Source organism: Quercus lobata, chromosome 12, assembly GCF_001633185.2.
Source record: "Quercus lobata isolate SW786 chromosome 12, ValleyOak3.0 Primary Assembly, whole genome shotgun sequence".
Taxonomy (NCBI): Eukaryota; Viridiplantae; Streptophyta; class Magnoliopsida; order Fagales; family Fagaceae; genus Quercus; species Quercus lobata.
The window spans coordinates 29659445-29679281 of record NC_044915.1 but is presented as its reverse complement, the minus strand read 5'-3'; the positions used below and the strand labels follow the sequence as shown (position 1 = coordinate 29679281).

Here is a 19837-nt window from a genome sequence, read left to right as displayed (position 1 = left end):
ACAACCAAGTTATAGCTGCTCACAAGATCTTGGGGTACGACCCTATCCAGAGGTCATTTGTCGCCTCGAAACACGTGATAACAGCTAACCATCCTCGGCTTCAGAAAATCATTGTAGTAAAGCACCAGTTTCTGATTCCCGAAGGATCTCCTATTCTGGAGGGCATCCCGTTGGCCGGTTCTTCTTCGTCCCACCAAGTAGCGGAAGCCAAGAGTGATTCGGGTTTACCCGAAGAAGGATTCTTTGTGTTTGACCAGGCTAGCCCGTTCGTGGATCCCGTTGGTGATTTTGGTGACCTCGACCTTTCCGAGGCATATCTCTTGTCAACGGGGACATCTTCTCAGGCGGAGATGGGTCTTAAGAGGAAGCCCTAGACAAGCCTGTTCGACTTGATTAAGGGCCAGCCAAGGAAGGAGGCACCAAGGAAGTCGCAATCCAAGCCTCCCCCTCCTCCGCCACAGCCTCAACCTGTTTAGACTAGGTCTTCCCCCGCCCAATCGCAGCCACCATCTCCCCGATCCCAACTTCCTGCTCCTCCCTAATCGACTTTACCTCCTCGGCCTAAGCCCACCGACTCAAAGAGGAAGAGGAGTTGAAGGGGCAAAGAGCCCATGGATGGGAGGAAGTCTCGCACGTCACAAGAAGAGAGCAAAGCCCCACGAGCTCAAAAGCAGCTAAAGATTGGGCATCAAGGCCAAGGCAAGGAGGTCGATGCTCAATCCACGCCTGAGGCATGGCTTCCAGCCCCAATGCTCCACGGGGAGCCCTTGATGGAAAATGCCTCCCTGAGGGATTTCTGAATTGGCGAAGGCGCTTATATGGCGGACGCAATGGAGAGGACCTTGCTGCTCCCCACTGACATGGAAGAGTTAAAGAATATGAGGAGGTAGGAGGTCCTCCTCAGCATGAAGAGGTACTTGGGCATGGTAAGGCTTCTAATACCTATGACTCTGTCGATTTTTGCTCCTTAATTTTCCATTCATAGTGTGTTTGTTCCAATTGGCAGGCCGTCCAGGCCACTTACAGGCTAGAGGATGAGGCTAAGGAGCAGAGCAAGTCCTTGGAGCTTGAACATAACAAGCACCTGGACGCTGCTCGGACCCTCAAGAACTCCGAGGCCAACCTCTCTAAGGCCAAGGAGGATCTGAAGGAGATGACCAGGGCCAGGGACAGCGTCGAATCAGGCCTCACCGGCGCCTAAAAGCAGGCCGAAAACCAAACAAAACGCCTACTTGAGACTGAAGATCAGCTGAAGATTGCTAAGGAGCAAATTGTTGATCTTAAGAAGAAGCTGGTTAGGGCGGAGGAAGCCAAGAACGTTGAGGAATGGGCCAGGGACAAAGCTCTAAGGGCTAAGACGGAGGTTGAGTTTGCTAAGACAGAGGCCAAGAGCTCCAAGGACAAGGCCGAGGAGGAGGCCTATAACACGGGGGTGGCTGATACCCAGGCCATTCTCAAGGCTCAAATCTTTGGGGTATGTCGGCTCTACTGCTCCCAAGTCTGGAATAAAGCCCTCAAATAAGGTGGGGTGGAGGCTTCATTCGATCTGTGGAAGGCAGATAAGGTATACTATCCTCTAGCCATCCGTGAGACTGCTCCCGCCAACTCCGAGATGGTGAGTGCTCCAGAGGAGGCTGGGGTTGCTCGGCCCGAGGCTGCCCTGGTCGTATCCCCTACTAACGAGCTAGCCGAGGGGGTCGAGCTTCCCGGGGTGACAGAAACACGTGGTAGAGGGATAACAGCCTCGGCCCCATAGGTCATGGCAAAAGGTGTCTCCCCTGTTGACTGTCGTGGTGTAGTCCGATAAGTCCATAAGACGTGCGGCAGCTGTTCCACCCATCTTCCCTTGGCATCATCCAGCTGCTTCTTAAGCCCGTTAACAATGACCTTGTTGATAGCCTTGGCTTGCCCGTTTCCCTGAGGATAGGCTGGAGTTGAGTACCTGTTAGTGATCCCCAGCTCGCAGCAGTATCTTCTCCAGACGAATTTCTTAGCGTCCACATCCCTGATGTTGGCCAAGGGTTCAACCTCGACCAATTTGGTGAAGTAATTTGTCCTGACCAGTAGATATCTCTTATTTCCTACTGCCTTTGGGAAAGGTCTCACAATATCTAGGCCCCACTTGGCGAACAGCCATGGACTGGACAGAGGGTTGAGGGTCCCGCCTGGCTGATGAACATTCGGGGTGAACCTTTGGCACTGGTCACACTTTTTAACGTATTTTAGGGCTTCCTTCTGCATCCCTGGCCACCAGTATCCCTGGGTAATGGCTCAGTGCGACAGAGACCTTCCTCCTGTGACTCTCGCAGATCCCTTCGTGCAGCTCTTCAAGCAGTAGTTCTGATGCCTTAGGGTGGACACATAGTAAATATGGCCCGGAATATGAACGTTTGTACAATTTGTGGTCCTCGGACAGCCAGAACCGAGGAGCTTTTCTTCGTATTCTCTTTGCCTCTGACTTTTCCTCGGGCAAGATGTCATCTTTGAGGAACCTCACCATAGGGTCCATCTAGCTAGAGCCCACCTTAACCTCATGAACATAGACCATGCCTTTGACTACTTCGCTCGCTTTGTCCAGATGCTCGATGATAATAATTCGGGGCAGATCCCCTGTCGAGGAGGTGGCAAGCGTGGCTAGTGAATCTACATGAGTGTTTCCGCTCCTGGGATGTGCGACAAGCTGAAAAAGTCGAAACCCGACTGTAGGCATTTGACCCAGCTTAAGTACTCTTACATCCTTGCATCTCTGGCCTTTAATTCTCCTCTTACCTGGCCCACTACCAGTCTTGAGTCCGAGAACATCTCCACTGTTTTTCCTTCCATTTTCTGTACCATGATGATTCCTTGTAGCAGGGCCTCATACTCAGCTTCATTGTTCGTGGCTGAGAACCCAAGTCTCAGGGACTTCTCTATGATGGCTTCCTCGGGAGATATTAAGACTAACCCCATTCCAGATCCCCTTTGATTTGCTGCGCCATCAACGTACACCTTCCAACATGGGGGTTTACTGGTGTAGAGATCACTCCAACCGATTTTCCATCCATGTTCTACTCCTTTGCCACCATTTCTACTGGGGGTTCAGCAAATTCGGCTACTAAGTCAGCTAGGATTTGGCCCTTTATAGAGGTTCGAGGCATGTATTTGATGTCAAAAGCTTCCAGAATTGTGCTCCATATGGCAATCCTTCCAGTGTAATCAACAGTTCGCAGTACAGACTTCAAGGGTAGTTGGGTTAAAACAACCACTGTGTGGGCTTGGAAATAATGGGGAAGCTTTCGCGTAGGGTGGACCACAGCCAGTATAGCTTTCTCCAGGGGTAGGTCTCTGACCTCAGCTTCATGCAGCGACTTACTCACGTAATAGACCGGCTTTTGGATACCACTGTCATCCCGTATTAGCACCAAGCTCACGGCATGGGGGGCTACAGCAATGTATACGTACAGAACTTCATCGGCCTCAGAACTGGACATGATAGGTGGCCGGGATAGGTAATCCTTGAGTTGCTAGAAGGCCACAACACAGTCCTCGGACCATTCAAACCCTTTCCACTTGTTGATCAAGAGATAGAACGGTCTACATCTATCTGCCGACCTGGAAATGAATCGATTGAGGGCTGTGATCATCCCAGTAAGCTTTTGGACCTCTTTTGCGTTTTGTGGCGGTTTTAGGTTATTTATAGCCTTGATCTGGTCGGGGTTAATCTCGATTCCCCTATGAGTAACCATGTAGCCTAAAAACTTGCCTGACCCCACGCCAAATGAGCACTTGGAGGCATTCAGGCGCAGCTTATGCTTCCTCAAGACGCCAAAGGTGTTGCCAAGGTCCCCTAAATGCTCGGACACCACTCTACTCTTCACCACCATGTCATCGACATAGATTTCGATGCTCTTGCCCAAATGTGGTTCGAACATTCTTGTCATCATCCTTTGATAAGTGGATCCCGCATTCTTCAGACTAAACAACATCACCTTATAGTGGTAATTCCCAGTTGGTGTCACGAAAACCGTTTTCTCCTGATCCTCCAACACTAGTGGTATTTGATGATAGCCTTGAAAGGCATCTAAGAAGCTCATCCGAGGATGGCCTGCTATCGCATCCACTAGTTGGTCTATCCGAGGCATAGGGAACGGGTCCTTAGGGCACGCCTTATTTAGGTCTGTGAAGTCCACGCAAACTCGCCATTTGCCACTTTTCTTCTTGACCACCACAGTGTTGGCTAGCCATTCGAGGTAAAAGACTTCTTTGACAGCCCCAGCACACTTAAGCTTCGCCACTTCGTCCCTAATCGCATCGGCATGCTCTTTTGACAGGCAACGGGGTGGTTGCTTCTTGGGAGTGATGGCCGGGTTTGAGGTGATGGTAGATGAAGGATGGGTCGATTCCGGGGGCATCCCAGGCATCCTATGCAAGTACGTCAATATTTCTTTTAAGGAACTCAATCAGCTCCTCCTTCTCCTGAAGAGGCAGTTGAGCCCCTACTCGGAAGAATTTCTCCGGGTCACCGCCAATAACCACCTCTTCTAGATCTTCACATTTCACCTCCTCGGCAGTTGTGTCAGGGGGCGAAGTCGGGGCCTTTGATTGCTATAAATTCTTCTCAGCGGAGGCCGAGGACTCCGCGTCTAGCCGATGTGAGACGGTCGCTACTACGCATTGCCTTGCCGTGGGTTGGCAACCACGGATTTCAAAAACTTGGTCCCCTGACGAGAATTTCACCTTCTGGTGCAACGAGGAAGCAACAGCTCCTAAGGTGTGGAGCCAGGGCCTATCGACGATGGCCGTATAAGGGGAGTAGGTGTCCACCACGACGAAGTTCACCTTCACTATCTCTGGGCTAGTCTGAATGGGTACCCTAATCATGCCCATTGGGATGACAAGCTTCCCATCGAAGCTCATCAGAGGGAAGTTGTAGGGCATCAAATCTTCTGGTTTTAGCCCTAGTCCTTTGTAGAGGTCGGGGTACATAACCTCGGCCGCGTTGCCGCCATCCACCATCACTCTTTTCACATCGTAGTTCCCGATTCTGAGGGTAACTAGCAGCGCATCATCGTGGGGCTGGATGGTCCCAATCTTGTCTTCCTTCGAAAAACTCAAAACGGGACGAAACTTCATTCTGGCCCTCTTTGGCCCTGGTTGGGACCCCTCGGGAGGTAGTTGAGCCACCGCTAATACTTGTGCGGGGTGCGTGCCTGTTCTCCCTGGCGTGGCCATGATTACGTTGATCGTTCCTATGGGTGGCCTTAGGGCAGGATCCTTCCTGGCTTCTTAGTGGCCTTGATGACCACTGGAATTATGCAGAAGGTACTTCAGCTTTCCTTCCCGGACAAGCTGGTCCAAGTGGTTCCAAAGGTTCTTACAGTTCTCCGTGGTATGCCCATGGTCTTGGTGGTATTGGCAATAAAAGTTCTGATCGCGCCTCAAGGGTTCCACCGCCATCTTATTTGGCCACCTAAAGTATGGCTCGTTCTTGATTTTCTCCAAAACTCGATGTACTGGTTCTCGGAATACGGCGTTGACAGTCTGTGCATTGGTTGTTTCGGGTTGCCCTACAAAATCCCTCCTCGGGCTGTTGCTGCTATACCAGTTCGACCTGAAATCCCTTCTCTTCTGAGGGATAACCTTCTCTTTTCCTCTTCCCTGCAACTAGTCTTCCTCCACTCGCTTGCACTTGTCGATCCGATCCATCAGTTGGCGCATGCTGGTGGCGGGTTTGCCAGTCAGAGACTTCCGCAGGCTGTGATCGGCTGGGAGACTATTTTGAAAGTGATAATGGCGACGTCGTCAAAGTTGTCTTCCATTTCATTGTATGTCTCCCAATATCTGTCCGAGTAGGCCTTTAAGGTTTCTCCGTCATACATGGATAACGACAACAAAGCGCTCAAAGGCCGAGGGGTTCTACGGTTCGTAATGAAGCGGGAGCCAAAAGCTTGGGTCAGCTACCTATACGAATCTATGGAGTTCGTCTTTAGACCATTAAACCATTTCATCGCCACTAGTCCTAAGCTGGACGGGAAAACCTTGCACATCAGCACCTCGTTCCTAGAATGGACAGCCATCCTTTGGTTGAACTGGCTCACATGCTCCATCGGGTTTGTTCTACCGTTGTAAATGACGAAGGTTGGCTACTGGAACCGTCGAGGAAATATGGCCCCTTCTATGTGATGCGTGAAAGGCGACTTGGAGAGTTGATCCAGTGCCCTGCTCATGGCATCGTTTCCCAAGCCCCTAGGAGATGGGCTTCTGTGCCTACGCCTCTGGTAATGTTCTTCTTCATGGGAGAAGGTCTCACTTGGGGGAGTCCTTGATCTTCGCCTATAGTCATTGTCACTTTCATCATTAGAGGGCGCGTCAAGCCTGGAACGAGATTGCCTTTGCTGTGCATGGTGCAGCTTTCTTTTCAAATCGTCTATTTCTCGCTGCATGGACCGCTTATCGCTCTGTTTCTGAGACATATGGCTCCTAACTTCTTCTGGTTACGGGGCCCGGTTGTTATTTCATCTCTGAAGCACGTGGCTGCCCGCGCGAGAGTGGCTCCTGCTGGTTTGAGTGATGTTTACGCTTCCCTCTCGAAACCTTCCATTCTTTTCATTTCGATCATGCTCGGGGTTAGGGAAGTTACCCTGTTGTTGGGATTTGGTTGGTTCGAGCTAATGGGAGCCCGTTTGATGAAGGCCTGATCCTACTATGTCGGATCGTTGTCCTTACTAACACACAAGTTCTCTCCACAGACGGCGCCAATTGTAGGAAGTGGGTTTGAGCGCTCCTTCTATTGGACGAAAGGTCTCAAGCCCAACTGGCGCAATACAATGAATTTTTAGAGAATGGGCTTAAGAACTAGGTCTTAGTCTGAACCACAATCACTAGACACGGTTAGGTGCGGGCTGACCGATAAGGAAACGGGTTCAAGCATGGAATGTTGTCCCCGGGCATTTCGTCTGAGGGACTTAGTATTCTTCTTCTTCTACTTTGAGTACTGGGTTACAGGGGTTTTCAAGACCGTGCAGACTACTACAGTTTTCTCCTTTTTCTCTCTCTCTGCTCTTTTTTTGCGATCCCCCATTCTTGGAAGGTCTCTCACATTATATACTTCTTTCCAGTCGATCTTGACCCTCCACCTGTTGATGGTGCAGGTCATTACTCGAGTGTTCGTCCCATCAGTCACCTCCCCAAACCCTCTGTGAGTTGTGGTAATTAAAGCCGCATTGTTCAGGAGTCATTTCCTTATTAATGCGGCCAGAACGTTAGTTGGGCGCATTCAATTTGGAAGTGACAGCTTTTCCTTGAACTGCTCCTACACCATACCCCCGTGTGTGTCCTATTGTACTCGTCCTTTCTTCGGGAAGCGTTCTGGGAGGCTGCCCTTGATGGTGTGTCGTTCTGTCCTTCTGGATTCTGGAATGCCGAAGACGGGATTGCCCTCGGCAACATCTCTAGGCCATTTGGACTTTCATTGTACGTCCTCGGATATTTTCCTCTCCTCGGCGCGGGTCTTGGGCCCAGTACAAAGTGGGCCGGGGTCGCTAAGTTCTTTGGCCCCACATCTAATATTTAAATTCTTATTTTTCATATTATCAAATTGAAAAATATAAATAAATAAAGAAGAGACTCGAGTATCTTTCAGACTGAGTCTCTCCGATGTAATAGCAGAAGACTTTTCGGCCACAGAAAGGGTGCTGGTCCTGTTCGAAATGTTCACTTCTGTCTCCATACGTTGGAAACTAGCGCTGTTGGTCATCTACGCTGTTCCCACCATAGGATTTGGGATATTCTGAAATTTCAACCGACTCCTTTGTCCTTAAAGGTGTAGACAAAGCAAGAATAAAGAAAATTTGGAGTTTTTTTGATAATACAAAAAAATTCACAATTTTCCCTAAAACCCTCTTGCAAGGTAGTGACCGTAGTCACTTTCACGTAAACAGTAAGTTTTTCATTCATGAATCACAAAATGTGGAAAATGAAGTCTCCGTTGACTGACTTTTAGTTTTTCGACACTGTCATCATTTTGAAAAGTCCACTGGCAAATGGCTTGCCTTTGTTCATTGGAGTGGAAATAATGACCTTTATCAGTTTATCTTATTATGTACCAAATTTTCCAAGAAAAAGAAAAAACAAGGAAGGAAGAATATATATATATATATATATTTTAAATAGGCCTTTTCCATGTCTTGCATCTTGAAGAATACGCCCAAGACTGATCAAACGACAATGGGGATGCCTTCTTTCAATGTCTCCATGCTCCTCCTAATCCTTTCCTTACTCAGCTTCCTAAGCCTAAACAGTGAAGCAGCCCCAGAATACCGCTACCATTTCTGTTCAAACGAAACCACTTTCACCCCCAATAGCACCTACCAGTCCAACTTCAACCGCCTCCTCTCTTTTCTTACCTCAAATTCCACGCGTGAAAGTGGTTTCTACAACACCACCGTTGGCCAAACCCCAGAGACCACAGTCTACGGCCTCTTCTTCTGCCGTGGAGACCTCACACCCGATGAGTGCCGAGTCTGTGTGTCAACAGCAACCAAAGAAGTTGTTGAGCAGTACTGCCCCGTAGAAAAAGTGGCCGTGATATGGTACAGTGAATGCGTGTTACGCTACTCAAACAAGTCATTCTTCTCCACCATGTTCCAAACTCCCTCTGTTTCTTTGTATAACATTCAGAATATAACAGAGCCAGTCCGCTTCACACAGCTACTTGGAACTTCAATGAATGAGATAGAAACCAAAGCATCAAATGCTCCGACTGGCACGCAAAAATTTGCAACAACAGAAGCCAATTTTTCGGAATTACAAACCCTATACAGCCTTGTCCAATGCGACCCTCTGATATCCAGCTCTGATTGCAAGACGTGTCTTGGGATTGCCGTAGGAAATCTGCCAGGTTGTTGTGCTGGAAAGCAAGGGGCTAATGTTCTGTATCCTAGTTGCTTTGTTAGGTACGAAATATATCCGTTTTACAAGGTACAAGCTGTTCCGCCACCGGCACCAACACCTGTGCTTCTTGCTCCTCCACCTCCGAAAGGTATGTACCGGTATATATTTATAAAAATGAAGAAACCGGCTTTCAGAGATTATTCAGTTCAGTTTATGTTTTAAAAATTTTGGGTCCTCCTCCATAGCTTAAGGATTGGATGGCTGATGAAATGCAATTTATTTTATTTTATTTTATTTTATTTATTAAATTATTTTTAAGATTGTAACTGATTTGGACTGCCAAAGAATTTGCAGCATGGTGCTACCAACCCACTTAAAAAATCCACAAAATCAAAAGTGTTGTATTAAAAACAATTTAACTCTTAGTCTTAGTTATAGTGAACTGTCATCTCTCTTCTCTCTCTACTTTTATCTCCATGAATTCTCTCTGTTCCCTTCCCTCTCTTCTTCTTCTTCTTTCTGTTTTTTTTTTTTTGTTTTGGGGGGGGTGGGGGAGGGGGGGTGAATCTAGCTCCCTCTCTTTCTCATCAATCCCTTTCTCCTCTATCTGACTGGGTTGTGGTGGTTGGGTTGGTGGGTCACACTGTGGGTGGTGGGACTCGGCTGTGAGTCACACTGTGGGTGGGTTGAAGATGAAAGCGTTGCTGTGAGTTTTGGGTTTTGGCTTAAGGTTAAAAATGAGTTCTGCCAGGTGTGCTAGAGGAGTTTTGGCTTTTGGCTTGAGGTTGAAGATGAAAGGGTGTATAGGGATTGTCTTTTGCTTAGAATTTTTCTGGATTTTAAAAGTAATTTTATTGGGAGAGCGGTAGATGGTGGCTTGCTAATACGAATGTTTGGCTGTTGGTATGGGTGTTCTGTGGTTGTGGGTAAGTGTTTGGCAATGGGTATGGTTGTTTGTGGGTGACTGGGTGTTTTGAGGATGTAGAAGTAGAATGGTGTCTGTTTGTAGAAAATTTTTATATATTTTTAATATGTCATATACTAAAAAAAGTGTAAAATGATGCAGTAAAATAAATAAAATAATTTTTAAATTGTTAAAAACTAAATTTTTTAAAACTATTGATATGAATGCTCACAGGGTATTAGAGTAGCTTTGCTTAAAAAAGAAGAAGTTATTTTGACGTATCAAAAATTTATTTTAGCACACTATTTAACAATTCACTTTACATTATATTTCTTACTTTTAATGCATTACCATTAAAATAATTTAAAGTAAGATTAACTTTTTATTTAAAAAAGAAAAGAAAAGAAAAAAACCCAACCACACAAAGTAGAACACACGTTAAAAATCTTATCAAAAAAAAAAAAAAAAAAAAAAACACACACGTTAAAAAAGAAAAGAAAAAATCAACTACAAAATGAGAGACATGACATGACATGTGGAAGGAGAGAAAAAATATAGTGAAAGGAAAAAAATTATAGAACATGGTAGAAGAGTACTATGCCAAATGCTCCTAAGTCTTAACCCATCTATAAAAGCACACACCAAACACTGAAAAGGCTCCCTCATCAAATGATTCAAATTCTAAAACTTTAGTATTGTTGAACAGTATTGTTTCAAATTTGGAACCGTACTATTCTCAAATTGTAAAATTGTTATTGTTTTTTTTATTATACTCTCTATCCTCTCCTATCCAATTGTTCACAAAAAGTACCATTTTTATTGTTTTGTATTGGGATGAGTTTTAAGTAAATACTATTTTAATATATTGTATATATTATTTTAATGTATGAAATTGAAGAATAAAACATGTGATATAGAGTATATTGTAAAATAAAATGACATACTTTTGCAACAGCTATTGTTGATACTCTAAGTTAAAAATGAATGTTAAATGTTAAAAAGGATGAGACATAGTAACAGCAAGGAAAAAAAAAAAAAAAAAAAAAAAAAAAAAAAAGAAAAGAAAAGAGGAACTTACCTCGCCACGATGGAATTTGCTATATTTTTACAATTAAGTATTAAATATTATGATTGCAATTGGGGATGGGCTTAACTATGATTGTGCCTTCATATCTTTAACATCAACCATTGCATTGTTTAATAAAAATCTTCTTGTTCTATGCAGGAAAAAGCAGAAACTCATTGTTAATAATTATCGCTGTCGTTGCTGCAGCTGTTGTGTCTATATTACTACTCTGTATTGGCTACTACCTTCTATGTAGGAAAGCAAAAAAGAAGTACAATGCTGTACCTTATGAAAATGGTAATTTTTAAAATTGATTCTATACAATGTTTAATTTTCTCATGTCTGCAGACTCCTATTCGAGGAAAATGGGGCCTTAGGCCCCTGAATGATCATTAAAAATTTAATTGAAACGTAGTAATAAAGTATTATGTTGTGTTTTTCCATTTATATTTTATTAATACTCAATTGATAGTAATTTTAATTTTCATATTAATTTAGTATATTTCTTATTTTTGTGTGGTAAAAACTTTTTATTTTGTGTTTTGGTCCCTTAAAGATAAAAATCTTGGTTTCGTGCCTTATTGTGCCTTATGTTAAATGGCAATTATCGAAATTCATATATTAATTATATAATCTGTATAAGTGTCAAGAATATCGTAAAGCTGAAAGGAAATTAATAAGAAAAAAAATCACAAAAGTTATTGTTAGCTGATATATGTCATTTATATATGTATGTCATTAATAATAGGCTTCTAGTATTTAAGCATATTTATACATTTCCATGTAAGCACCCACTAAAAAATAAAGCATTTTCTATATGCTTCCAAACAGAGCATTTAATATGCCAGCAACCTTTAACCCATTGTCGTGCTTATATGTCAATAGAATCCGGTGAAATTACAACGGATTCCTTGCAATATGATTTTGCTACAATTGAAGCCGCGACAAACAACTTCGCAGATGATAACAAGCTGGGTAGTGGTGGCTTTGGTGAGGTTTACAAGGTATGGAAACTTTTGGTGTAATTTTTTTTTTATTGTTATTATTTTTTATTTTGAAGAAAGTACTTTGCCAAACTAATGAGTGAGAGTACTCATTTAGTATTATGAACTCAACGCTTGGGAAATCCAAACAATTCAAAATTCAGAAGCTTCTTGGGAATATATAGACCGTGTGAAATGAATTGCTCTAATTGGGGTCAGTATATATTCTCAGGGTACACTTCCCAACAAACAAGAAATAGCTGTGAAGAGACTCTCGCAAACCTCTCGACAAGGTGCTGAAGAATTTAAAAACGAGGTCTTGCTGGTAGCCAAACTTCAACACAGAAACCTAGTTAGGCTTTTGGGATACTGTTTGGAAGGAGAAGAAAAGTTACTTGTCTACGAATTTGTGCCTAACAAAAGCCTTGACTACTTCTTATTTGGTTAGTCACTTCTAAGCTAATTTATATATGTACTTCCTTGTCTGTCATGTAACATGTATCAATAAGTTTATATTTCAATTTTTATGTTGCTTCACGAATTGAGTGTTGTGGAGCTGGCGAAGATGCAAGAGATAGAGTAATATATATATATATATATATATATATGTATGTATGTATGCATGTATGTATGTATTTTAATCTGATAATTGATATGGTAAACCTAACATGAATACTGAATTTTGATGAGTGTGCAGACCCTAAGAAGCGAAGCTTATTGGATTGGTCAAGCCGTTACAATATTATTGGAGGAGTTGCTCGAGGAATGCTTTATCTTCACGAGGATTCTAGGCTTAGAATTATACATCGTGATCTTAAGGCTAGCAATATACTACTAGATGCAAATTTGAATCCAAAAATTTCAGATTTTGGCATGGCAAAAATTTTTGGAGTTGATGAAACCCAAGGGAACACCAGTAAGATTGTTGGAACATTGTAAGTGCTAGATTATATAAAGAATTTATCAACTTTTTTTTTTCATCCTAACAAATTAATCACATGAAAATGGGAAACACAATTCTTTCTAACCTCGTAAATTCTGTATCAAGTCATTTTTGGGCAATCTAGAGATGCATTATTACCGCAACATTCCCTGCATCATAATTAGATATAATCCGTGCAATACTTACATGTGAAAGTTAGCTTTACATGTAACCAATGATCGATATACAATTATACATTTAAGCACTAGATAAAGTCTTAAGGTTTTATAGTCTCTTTATAAAATTACTAAGTTGATGACGCTGGTTTGCAGTGGTTACATGTCTCCAGAATATGCAATGCACGGGCAGTTTTCTGTGAAATCTGATGTATATAGTTTTGGTGTCCTTATACTGGAAATTTTAAGTGGCAAAAAAATTAGTGCATTCGGTCAATCAGATACAGCCGAGGACTTGTTGAGCTATGTGAGTGAAACACATATTCTAGAAACTCATTTTATGTTATTATTTCATATACATCAACTCTAAGTCAAAGGGAAAGGAAACTGATATTTTAAAAATACTCACCAAATTGATGCAGGCTTGGAAACACTGGAGCAATGGATCATACTTGGACGTGCTGGATTCGGATATGAGAGATTCTTGCTCGAGAAATGAAGTTATCCAATGCATCCATATTGGCTTACTTTGTGTCCAGGAAAATCCTGCTGATAGACCCTCAATGGCAACAATAATTCTAATGCTTAACAGTGGCTCTGTTACTTTGCCATCACCTCAAAAGCCACCTTTTTTCCTTCATAGTAGAACAGAGCAGAACATGCCAACAATAGCGATGGAGTCAGATAAATCTTCTAGCACGAACATGCCAACAGTAGAGGTGAACTCAGATAAATCTTCAAGCACATCAGTGCAATGGTCTGTCAATGAAGCATCAATTACTGAATTGTACCCTCGATAGTGTTTGTAGTAAGGAATTCTCCAAAGCTACTCTCTCTTTTCTAAGTCATGGAACTTGAACACTATAATACACATGACCGTTCTCTAAGAAATTGAGCCTTCATGTATGGTAATAAACGTTTGCTATAATTTGTAAAATTAATTATTGAGAAAAGAATACAAAATAATGCTACCCTAGTTGTACTCAATTTATAATTTTATATTGCTACAAGACTACCACAAACAGATTTGGGTTGTGGCTATTTGTCATGGTGGCCTCGTTATTTCCACTCACTATTTGCGAACAATAGTTTACTCTTTTGTAGTACATCTCTAGCAGAATGTCGACACATCATAATCACCTTATCTTTGTATGAGACTGCATCGGAGCTGAATATTAACGATGAGAAGACCACAATGTTCTTTAGCAATTAATACACAAATTGAGAGATTTTTAAACTCCATCAAATAGCAAAGCAAATTAGTAGTGAGAAGGAATATGATAGACATATGGGCCTACTAGCTATATGGTGGGACGTAATAAATGCCCTGCTTTTGAAACAATTAAGGAACTGGAAAAAGTTGTAGTCGGGGAGGAGAAACCCCTTTCACAAGCAGGTAGGAAGATTTTGATCAAAGCTTTGGCTCAGTCTTTCTCAACTTATGGCATGAGATTTTTTTTTTTTTAATAACTAGAAAACTTTGTAGGCACCACACAGGGATGATGAGCAGCTTTTGGTGGGGGCTAATGATTTGAGGAGAAGAAACTTCACTAGTTAAATTAGACCAAATTGTGCATAGGTTACAGGGGTATATGGGATTTTGTAATTTCATTCATTGTTTCAACCTGGCAATGCTAGCAAAGCAGGGATGACCACTACTAAAAAAAACAACAGGAAAATTTTCCATTTTTAGATTCTCATATTCCTCGAAATGGTCATTTTTCTTAGAAATGTATCTTGGCGTAAAGGACCGTGTTAGAGAAGGTACTATTATGTTGAGATGGCAAAGGAGACAAAATTGGAATTTGGCAAGAGTATTGGTTGCCTACGCACACTTACTTTAAGGTCATCCCCCCATGTACAATGCTCCCTAGAATAGCAAAGTTGGGGGCCCTAATTGATCTCGATTCTCACTACTGGAAAGTGTCTTTCATTGATCAATTTTTTTTCCTCATGAATTAGCTGCCATCAAAGGGATTCCTTTGAGAAATTGGGACTCTATTAACGTACTGATTTGGTTTGTTAATAATTCAGGGCAATATTCTATTAAAGTGCTAATGCTATGCTTTGTTTTCAAATATTCTAGCAGCATTCTTAGTTAATCCTAAAACAATTCATGATCCCACAACTTATTGAGAATTTTGGAAATTTCAAGTACCCAACAGAATTAAGTTATTCCTATGGAAGGCATGCAATGACCCCTATGCTCTATGGTCTTGCTCAGTGACTGGCGAAACATGTTGTAGCTAGAAGTTGCTTGTGTGAAGCATGCTCAAAGCTTCCCAACCTTCTCTTCTTTGATGTTACTGTTTATGTGCCTGACCTCCAGAGTAACCTTGACTTGTTGATCTGCACTACCAGTTGGTTTTTATGGAATCATAGAAATGATACTTTGTGATATGTGTTCGTCTCCGGACACTTTGGTTCGGAAAGTAGCAAACTTTGCGGTTCACTTCTTGGAAATGAATGGGGGAGCTTTTGTTTCTTAAGTCTGTACAAAGTGTTTTTGTTTTTGATATTGGGTTACATTTAATTAGGTTTGCATTTAGTGCCGAAAGGCTGAAACTTAACTTTATTATTATGAATGTAGATGTAAAATAGTGGATATAAACCTATTCTTAAGAAAATATTTTTTTCTATAGTATACTTTTGGTGTAATGGTCAATTTATAAATCTAAATATTTGTAAGGTGTGGAGGACAATGACCGAATTTAAGTCTCAAAAAAAAGTTTAATATATATATATTTAAATTAGATTAGAGTAAAATCGGTAAAATTAGTAAAATTAAAAAAAAAAAAAAGGAAAAAAAAAAAAGGAAGAAGATATTTTCCATTTCCAAATTTCTGATATTTTCTCTGCTAATGACTTTTCTATTCTTTTGTCCACAACTTTTACTGGGTCCCTCCATAAGTCCTTTGTTTTGTTTTTTCTTCCAATGATAAGATCACATTTATAAGGCCAGCAGTTTCTTGAAGAAAAGTCGCTTCACGTGTTTTCAAGTATTGAATGTTTCAAAGACCAACCTCTACCGACGGATTCGCACTCTCATTATTCATGTCTAAGTTCCTTTAACTCATTATTGACAACCACTTCTCTCAACAAAACTACCGAAGGTTCAGAGTAATTTGCCTTCTTTCCACGCCCCCAAAGTAAGATCAAGAGGTTGATATCAAAAGGAATTTGCCTTCTTTCCATGTCTCGATGATTACCCTTGTGGTCCTTTCCTTGCTTAGCAGCATAATTAGCGAAGCTGTGCCAACATACCGATTCCACGACTGTTCAGACGAAACTTTCACCCCCAACAGCACCTACCAGTCCAACGTCAACCTCCTCCTCTCTTCCCTTTCCTCCAATTCCTCCATTGAAAGTGGTTTCTATAACATCACCGTCGGCCAAAACTCTTCCAACAACACAATTTACGGCCTCTTTCTCTGCCGCGGCGATGTCAACACCGAAGTCTGCCAAGACTGTGTCGCCACAGCTACCAATAACATAGTCCAACAATACTGTCCTAGAAGAAGATGGGTCGTGATATGGTATGATGAGTGTATGTTACGCTACTCAGAACCAAACTTCTTTTTTATTATGAATGATCCAAGTTTTTCTAAGTGTACGGACAACACCACTGTAGCTGAATTAGATGGCTTTAAAAAGCTACTAGCAACCGTGTTTGATGACTTGGTGACACGAGCCCAAAGTGCTCAGATGTTTGCTACGAAAGAAGCCATGTTTTCTTCTTCTCTAACACTGTATAGCCTGGTTCAGTGCACGCCTGACCTCTCCAGCTTCGATTGTAATAAGTGTCTTCGGGGAGCAATAGCAAACCTGCCGACTGATTGTAATGGAAAACTAGGGGCTATGGGTTTATATACTAGTTGTAGTGTTAGGTACGATGTGCATCCATTTTACCGGATCATACCTTCACCACCCCTACCACTACCACCTCCAGCTCCACCAGGTTTGGTCACGAGAACCCATAATGCTAAAACTACTGCAAATTGGTTTATTTGCTATTGGTGATACTTTAATTTGTAATTTGTCTTACCACATAAAACGAATGTAGCGTCACAATAAATGAATTTTATTAAACATTTTAACTTTTGAATGCAAAATAAAATTTATAGTACTTTTAATAATTATAATTTGTGCATCAAGACCGTTTAGTATATCAACTAACATTCTTTGATTTTTTCTTTTATAAATAATTTTTTGCTGAATTCATATTTTAATTGACCTTTCTTATGTTGAATCAATTTTGGGTATAGCATACACAATGAACATTTTTATTTCCTTTTCCTTTGTTAAAAATTATTAATACTATTATTATTATTTTAGGAAACCAGAGCGCATGAATCTACATTGAATTGACACTATATTAGGGAGTCAGAAATGCCATTTAGTTACGCTCATTTACAATATTTGAGTGATTATGCAGGGAAAAGGCAAAGCTCATCGGTAAGGATCATTGCTATAGTTACATCCATTGCTGTCTCTGTGGTGCTATTAACTATGGTGTACTGCTTCCGCCGTAGGAAATTGAAAAAGAAGTACAAGGTTAAGGAGGAAGATGGTAATTACAAACATTTTTATTGATTTCAACAAATGTGTTATTCTCTCATGTCTGTACGTGTTGCTTTTGTAGAGTATTTCCTTACGTTTACATTTTGGATGTGACGATGTGTAGCTGCTAAGGAAATCACAGCTGAAGAGTGTTTTATATTTGATTTGGCTACACTTAAAGCTGCCACGAACAATTTCTCAGATGAAAACAAGCTAGGTAAAGGAGGATTTGGTGTGGTTTACAAGGTATTAGACTAGTCATTTTTTCCCCTTGCAAATAGTAGAAAATTTAATGTATGCAAAATCTGAACAGTTCTAAATTCAGAAAACTTTGGCTTTGGGACTTTCATAACTTCTACAAGCTGTTCTAAGAACTGCTTAAAGCATTTTACAGGGCACATTTCTGGGTGGCCAAGAGATAGCGGTGAAAAGGCTCTCAAGTAGCTCTAAACAAGGTGTAGAAGAATTTAAGAATGAAGTTTCATTGTTAGCTAAGCTTCAACATAGAAATCTAGTGAGGCTATTGGGATTTTGCTTGGAAGGAAAAGAAAAAATACTGGTCTATGAATATGTGCCCAACAAAAGCCTCGACTATTTTCTATTCGGTCCGTTGATTCTTACCATTTGTCTAATTTCCTTGTGTTATATTAAATGCATGATTTCTGTTAAGATTATAAGCATCAAGCTGTACCAAATTTATAAATTCCTTTTACTTAGGACAGGATGAAGTTGCAGGAGATTAAAATATTAAATTCTAAATCTGTATTTGTCTTTTTAAATTGAAACAAATTGTACATTTTAGCATGGAGATTGACTTTAATTCATATATTCTAACTTGAAATTGAATTTTTGTGATTTTTGTAGATCCTAATAAGCAAAGACTATTAGATTGGTCCAACCGATACAAGATTATTGGTGGGATTGCACGAGGGATTCTTTATCTTCATGAAGATTCTCGACTTAGAATTATACATCGTGATCTTAAAGCTAGTAACATATTGCTAGATGAAGAGATGAATCCAAAAGTTTCAGATTTTGGCATGGCAAGAATTTTCGGAATTGACCAAAGTCAAGATAATACTCACAAGATTGTTGGGACATAGTAAGTACCTAATTATAGACATTTTTTAACGTTCGTTTTTTGTGGAAATAACTACCTTCAGAAAGGTAGATCTAAGGAACTTTTCAATGGGATATAATGCTTTTAAACCCAATTAAAATAAGCAATTCTGTCTTTGTTTAGCTTGATCCAGATTGATGTATTATTCCAACCAAATAAACACAGAAAGAGGGGGAAAAAAAATCATTCTAGCACCTCGCAAATTACATATCAAGCTAACAGCTTGAAATTTAGAGATGCACTTGGTCCAATTACTACTCTGTAGAATGCATTTGTGCTTATATTCTTATCAGATATACAGAGTACGTTATCTTGGATTCCTGTTAGTCTGAATGTAACTAATAATTTTAACTGAGTACGTTATAAGGTTTTAGATCATATTTTAACTTGTTATTGTTTTGGTGATGTTGATTTCTAGTGGTTATATGCCTCCAGAATATGCGATACGTGGATTATACTCAATGAAGTCTGATGTATATAGTTTTGGTGTCCTAATATTAGAGATTATAAGTGGGAAGAAGAATAGTTCATTCAGTTCACCAAGCAATTCTGAGAACCTCTTGAGCTATGTGAGTGTATATTGAATATTGCAAATTTTTTTTTTTTTTTTTTTTATTTTTGTTAATAAGACCGAGCGAAGGCTTACGAGAATATTTGGGCAATTGATGCAGGCTTGGAAACATTGGAGGGATGGAACATTTTTGGAGCTGTTGGATCCGACTCTTAGAGACTCTTATTCAAGAGATGAAGTCAAGAGATGTCTCCATATTGGCTTAGAATGCATTCAGGAAAGTCCAGCAGAAAGACCAACTATGGCATCGATAGTTCTCATGCTAAATAGTTACTCTGTGAGTCTACCATTGCCTCAACGGCCGGCATTTTTCCTTCATAGCAGAACAGAAACTAGCATGCCGATAAAGGAGCCGGGATCAGATCAATCTACAAGCAATGGAATTCCATCTTCTGTTAATGAAGCTTCAATAACCGAAGTATACCCTCGATAACGTGATTATTCAATTTTTTACATAATGCAAGTATCTATTTGAGTGAAGAAACAAACCAAAATGGATCTGGAGTTTGATAAATCTTCAAGCCAATCAATAAGCATAAAGTAGTTCGATTTATCAAGCCAATCAATAAGCATAAAGTAGTTCCCGGGTCGGACTAGGCAGGTTAAGGGAAACCTTTTCAACCAAACCACAATTAACAAGTTGGAAACATTCTAAACTACAGCC

General features: G+C 41.0%; 3 protein-coding genes across 3 annotated transcripts; 2 read left to right on the top strand and 1 right to left on the bottom strand.

Moving 5' to 3' along the window:
* Positions 1–3503: 3503 nt before the first annotated feature.
* LOC115970507 lies at positions 3504–5211 on the bottom strand. The gene is made up of 3 exons (XM_031090134.1): positions 4658–5211; positions 4176–4401; positions 3504–4013 (listed from the first exon to the last, which is right to left on the bottom strand). Exons 1-3 carry the CDS (start codon positions 5209–5211, stop codon positions 3504–3506), a joined length of 1290 nt encoding a protein of 429 aa, XP_030945994.1.
* Positions 5212–8136: 2925 nt separating this feature from the next.
* Positions 8137–13970, top strand: LOC115970799 (cysteine-rich receptor-like protein kinase 10). The gene is made up of 7 exons (XM_031090412.1): positions 8137–9019; positions 11001–11138; positions 11727–11845; positions 12057–12267; positions 12522–12759; positions 13079–13229; positions 13345–13970. The coding sequence occupies exons 1-7, from the start codon at positions 8161–8163 to the stop codon at positions 13720–13722; spliced, it is 2094 nt and encodes a 697-aa protein (XP_030946272.1). The 5' UTR covers positions 8137–8160; the 3' UTR covers positions 13723–13970.
* Positions 13971–15914: 1944 nt separating this feature from the next.
* Positions 15915–19632, top strand: LOC115970800 (cysteine-rich receptor-like protein kinase 10). Its single transcript, XM_031090413.1, has 7 exons — positions 15915–16880; positions 17358–17492; positions 17607–17728; positions 17877–18087; positions 18347–18584; positions 19021–19171; positions 19274–19632. The coding sequence occupies exons 1-7, from the start codon at positions 16124–16126 to the stop codon at positions 19604–19606; spliced, it is 1947 nt and encodes a 648-aa protein (XP_030946273.1). The 5' UTR covers positions 15915–16123; the 3' UTR covers positions 19607–19632.
* Positions 19633–19837: the final 205 nt, after the last annotated feature.

Bases quoted from the DNA above. Each gene is read 5' to 3' on its own strand.
- LOC115970507 (XM_031090134.1), bottom strand. From the start codon at position 5,211: ATGGCCACGCCAGGGAGAACAGGCACGCACCCCGCACAAGTATTAGCG. The intron at 4,402-4,657 runs GCAATGCGTAGT...GTACTTGCATAG, and splicing joins GGTTGCCAACCCACGGCAAG to GATGCCTGGGATGCCCCCGG. The intron at 4,014-4,175 runs GTTTGCGTGGAC...TTGGAGGATCAG, and splicing joins AGAAAAGTGGCAAATGGCGA to GAGAAAACGGTTTTCGTGAC.
- LOC115970800 (XM_031090413.1), top strand. From the start codon at position 16,124: ATGATTACCCTTGTGGTCCTTTCCTTGCTTAGCAGCATAATTAGCGAA. The intron at 16,881-17,357 runs GTTTGGTCACGA...GTGATTATGCAG, and splicing joins ACCACCTCCAGCTCCACCAG to GGAAAAGGCAAAGCTCATCG. The intron at 19,172-19,273 runs GTGAGTGTATAT...CAATTGATGCAG, and splicing joins CTGAGAACCTCTTGAGCTAT to GCTTGGAAACATTGGAGGGA.
- LOC115970799 (XM_031090412.1), top strand. From the start codon at position 8,161: ATGTCTTGCATCTTGAAGAATACGCCCAAGACTGATCAAACGACAATG. The intron at 11,846-12,056 runs GTATGGAAACTT...ATATATTCTCAG, and splicing joins GCTTTGGTGAGGTTTACAAG to GGTACACTTCCCAACAAACA. The intron at 12,268-12,521 runs GTTAGTCACTTC...ATGAGTGTGCAG, and splicing joins CCTTGACTACTTCTTATTTG to ACCCTAAGAAGCGAAGCTTA.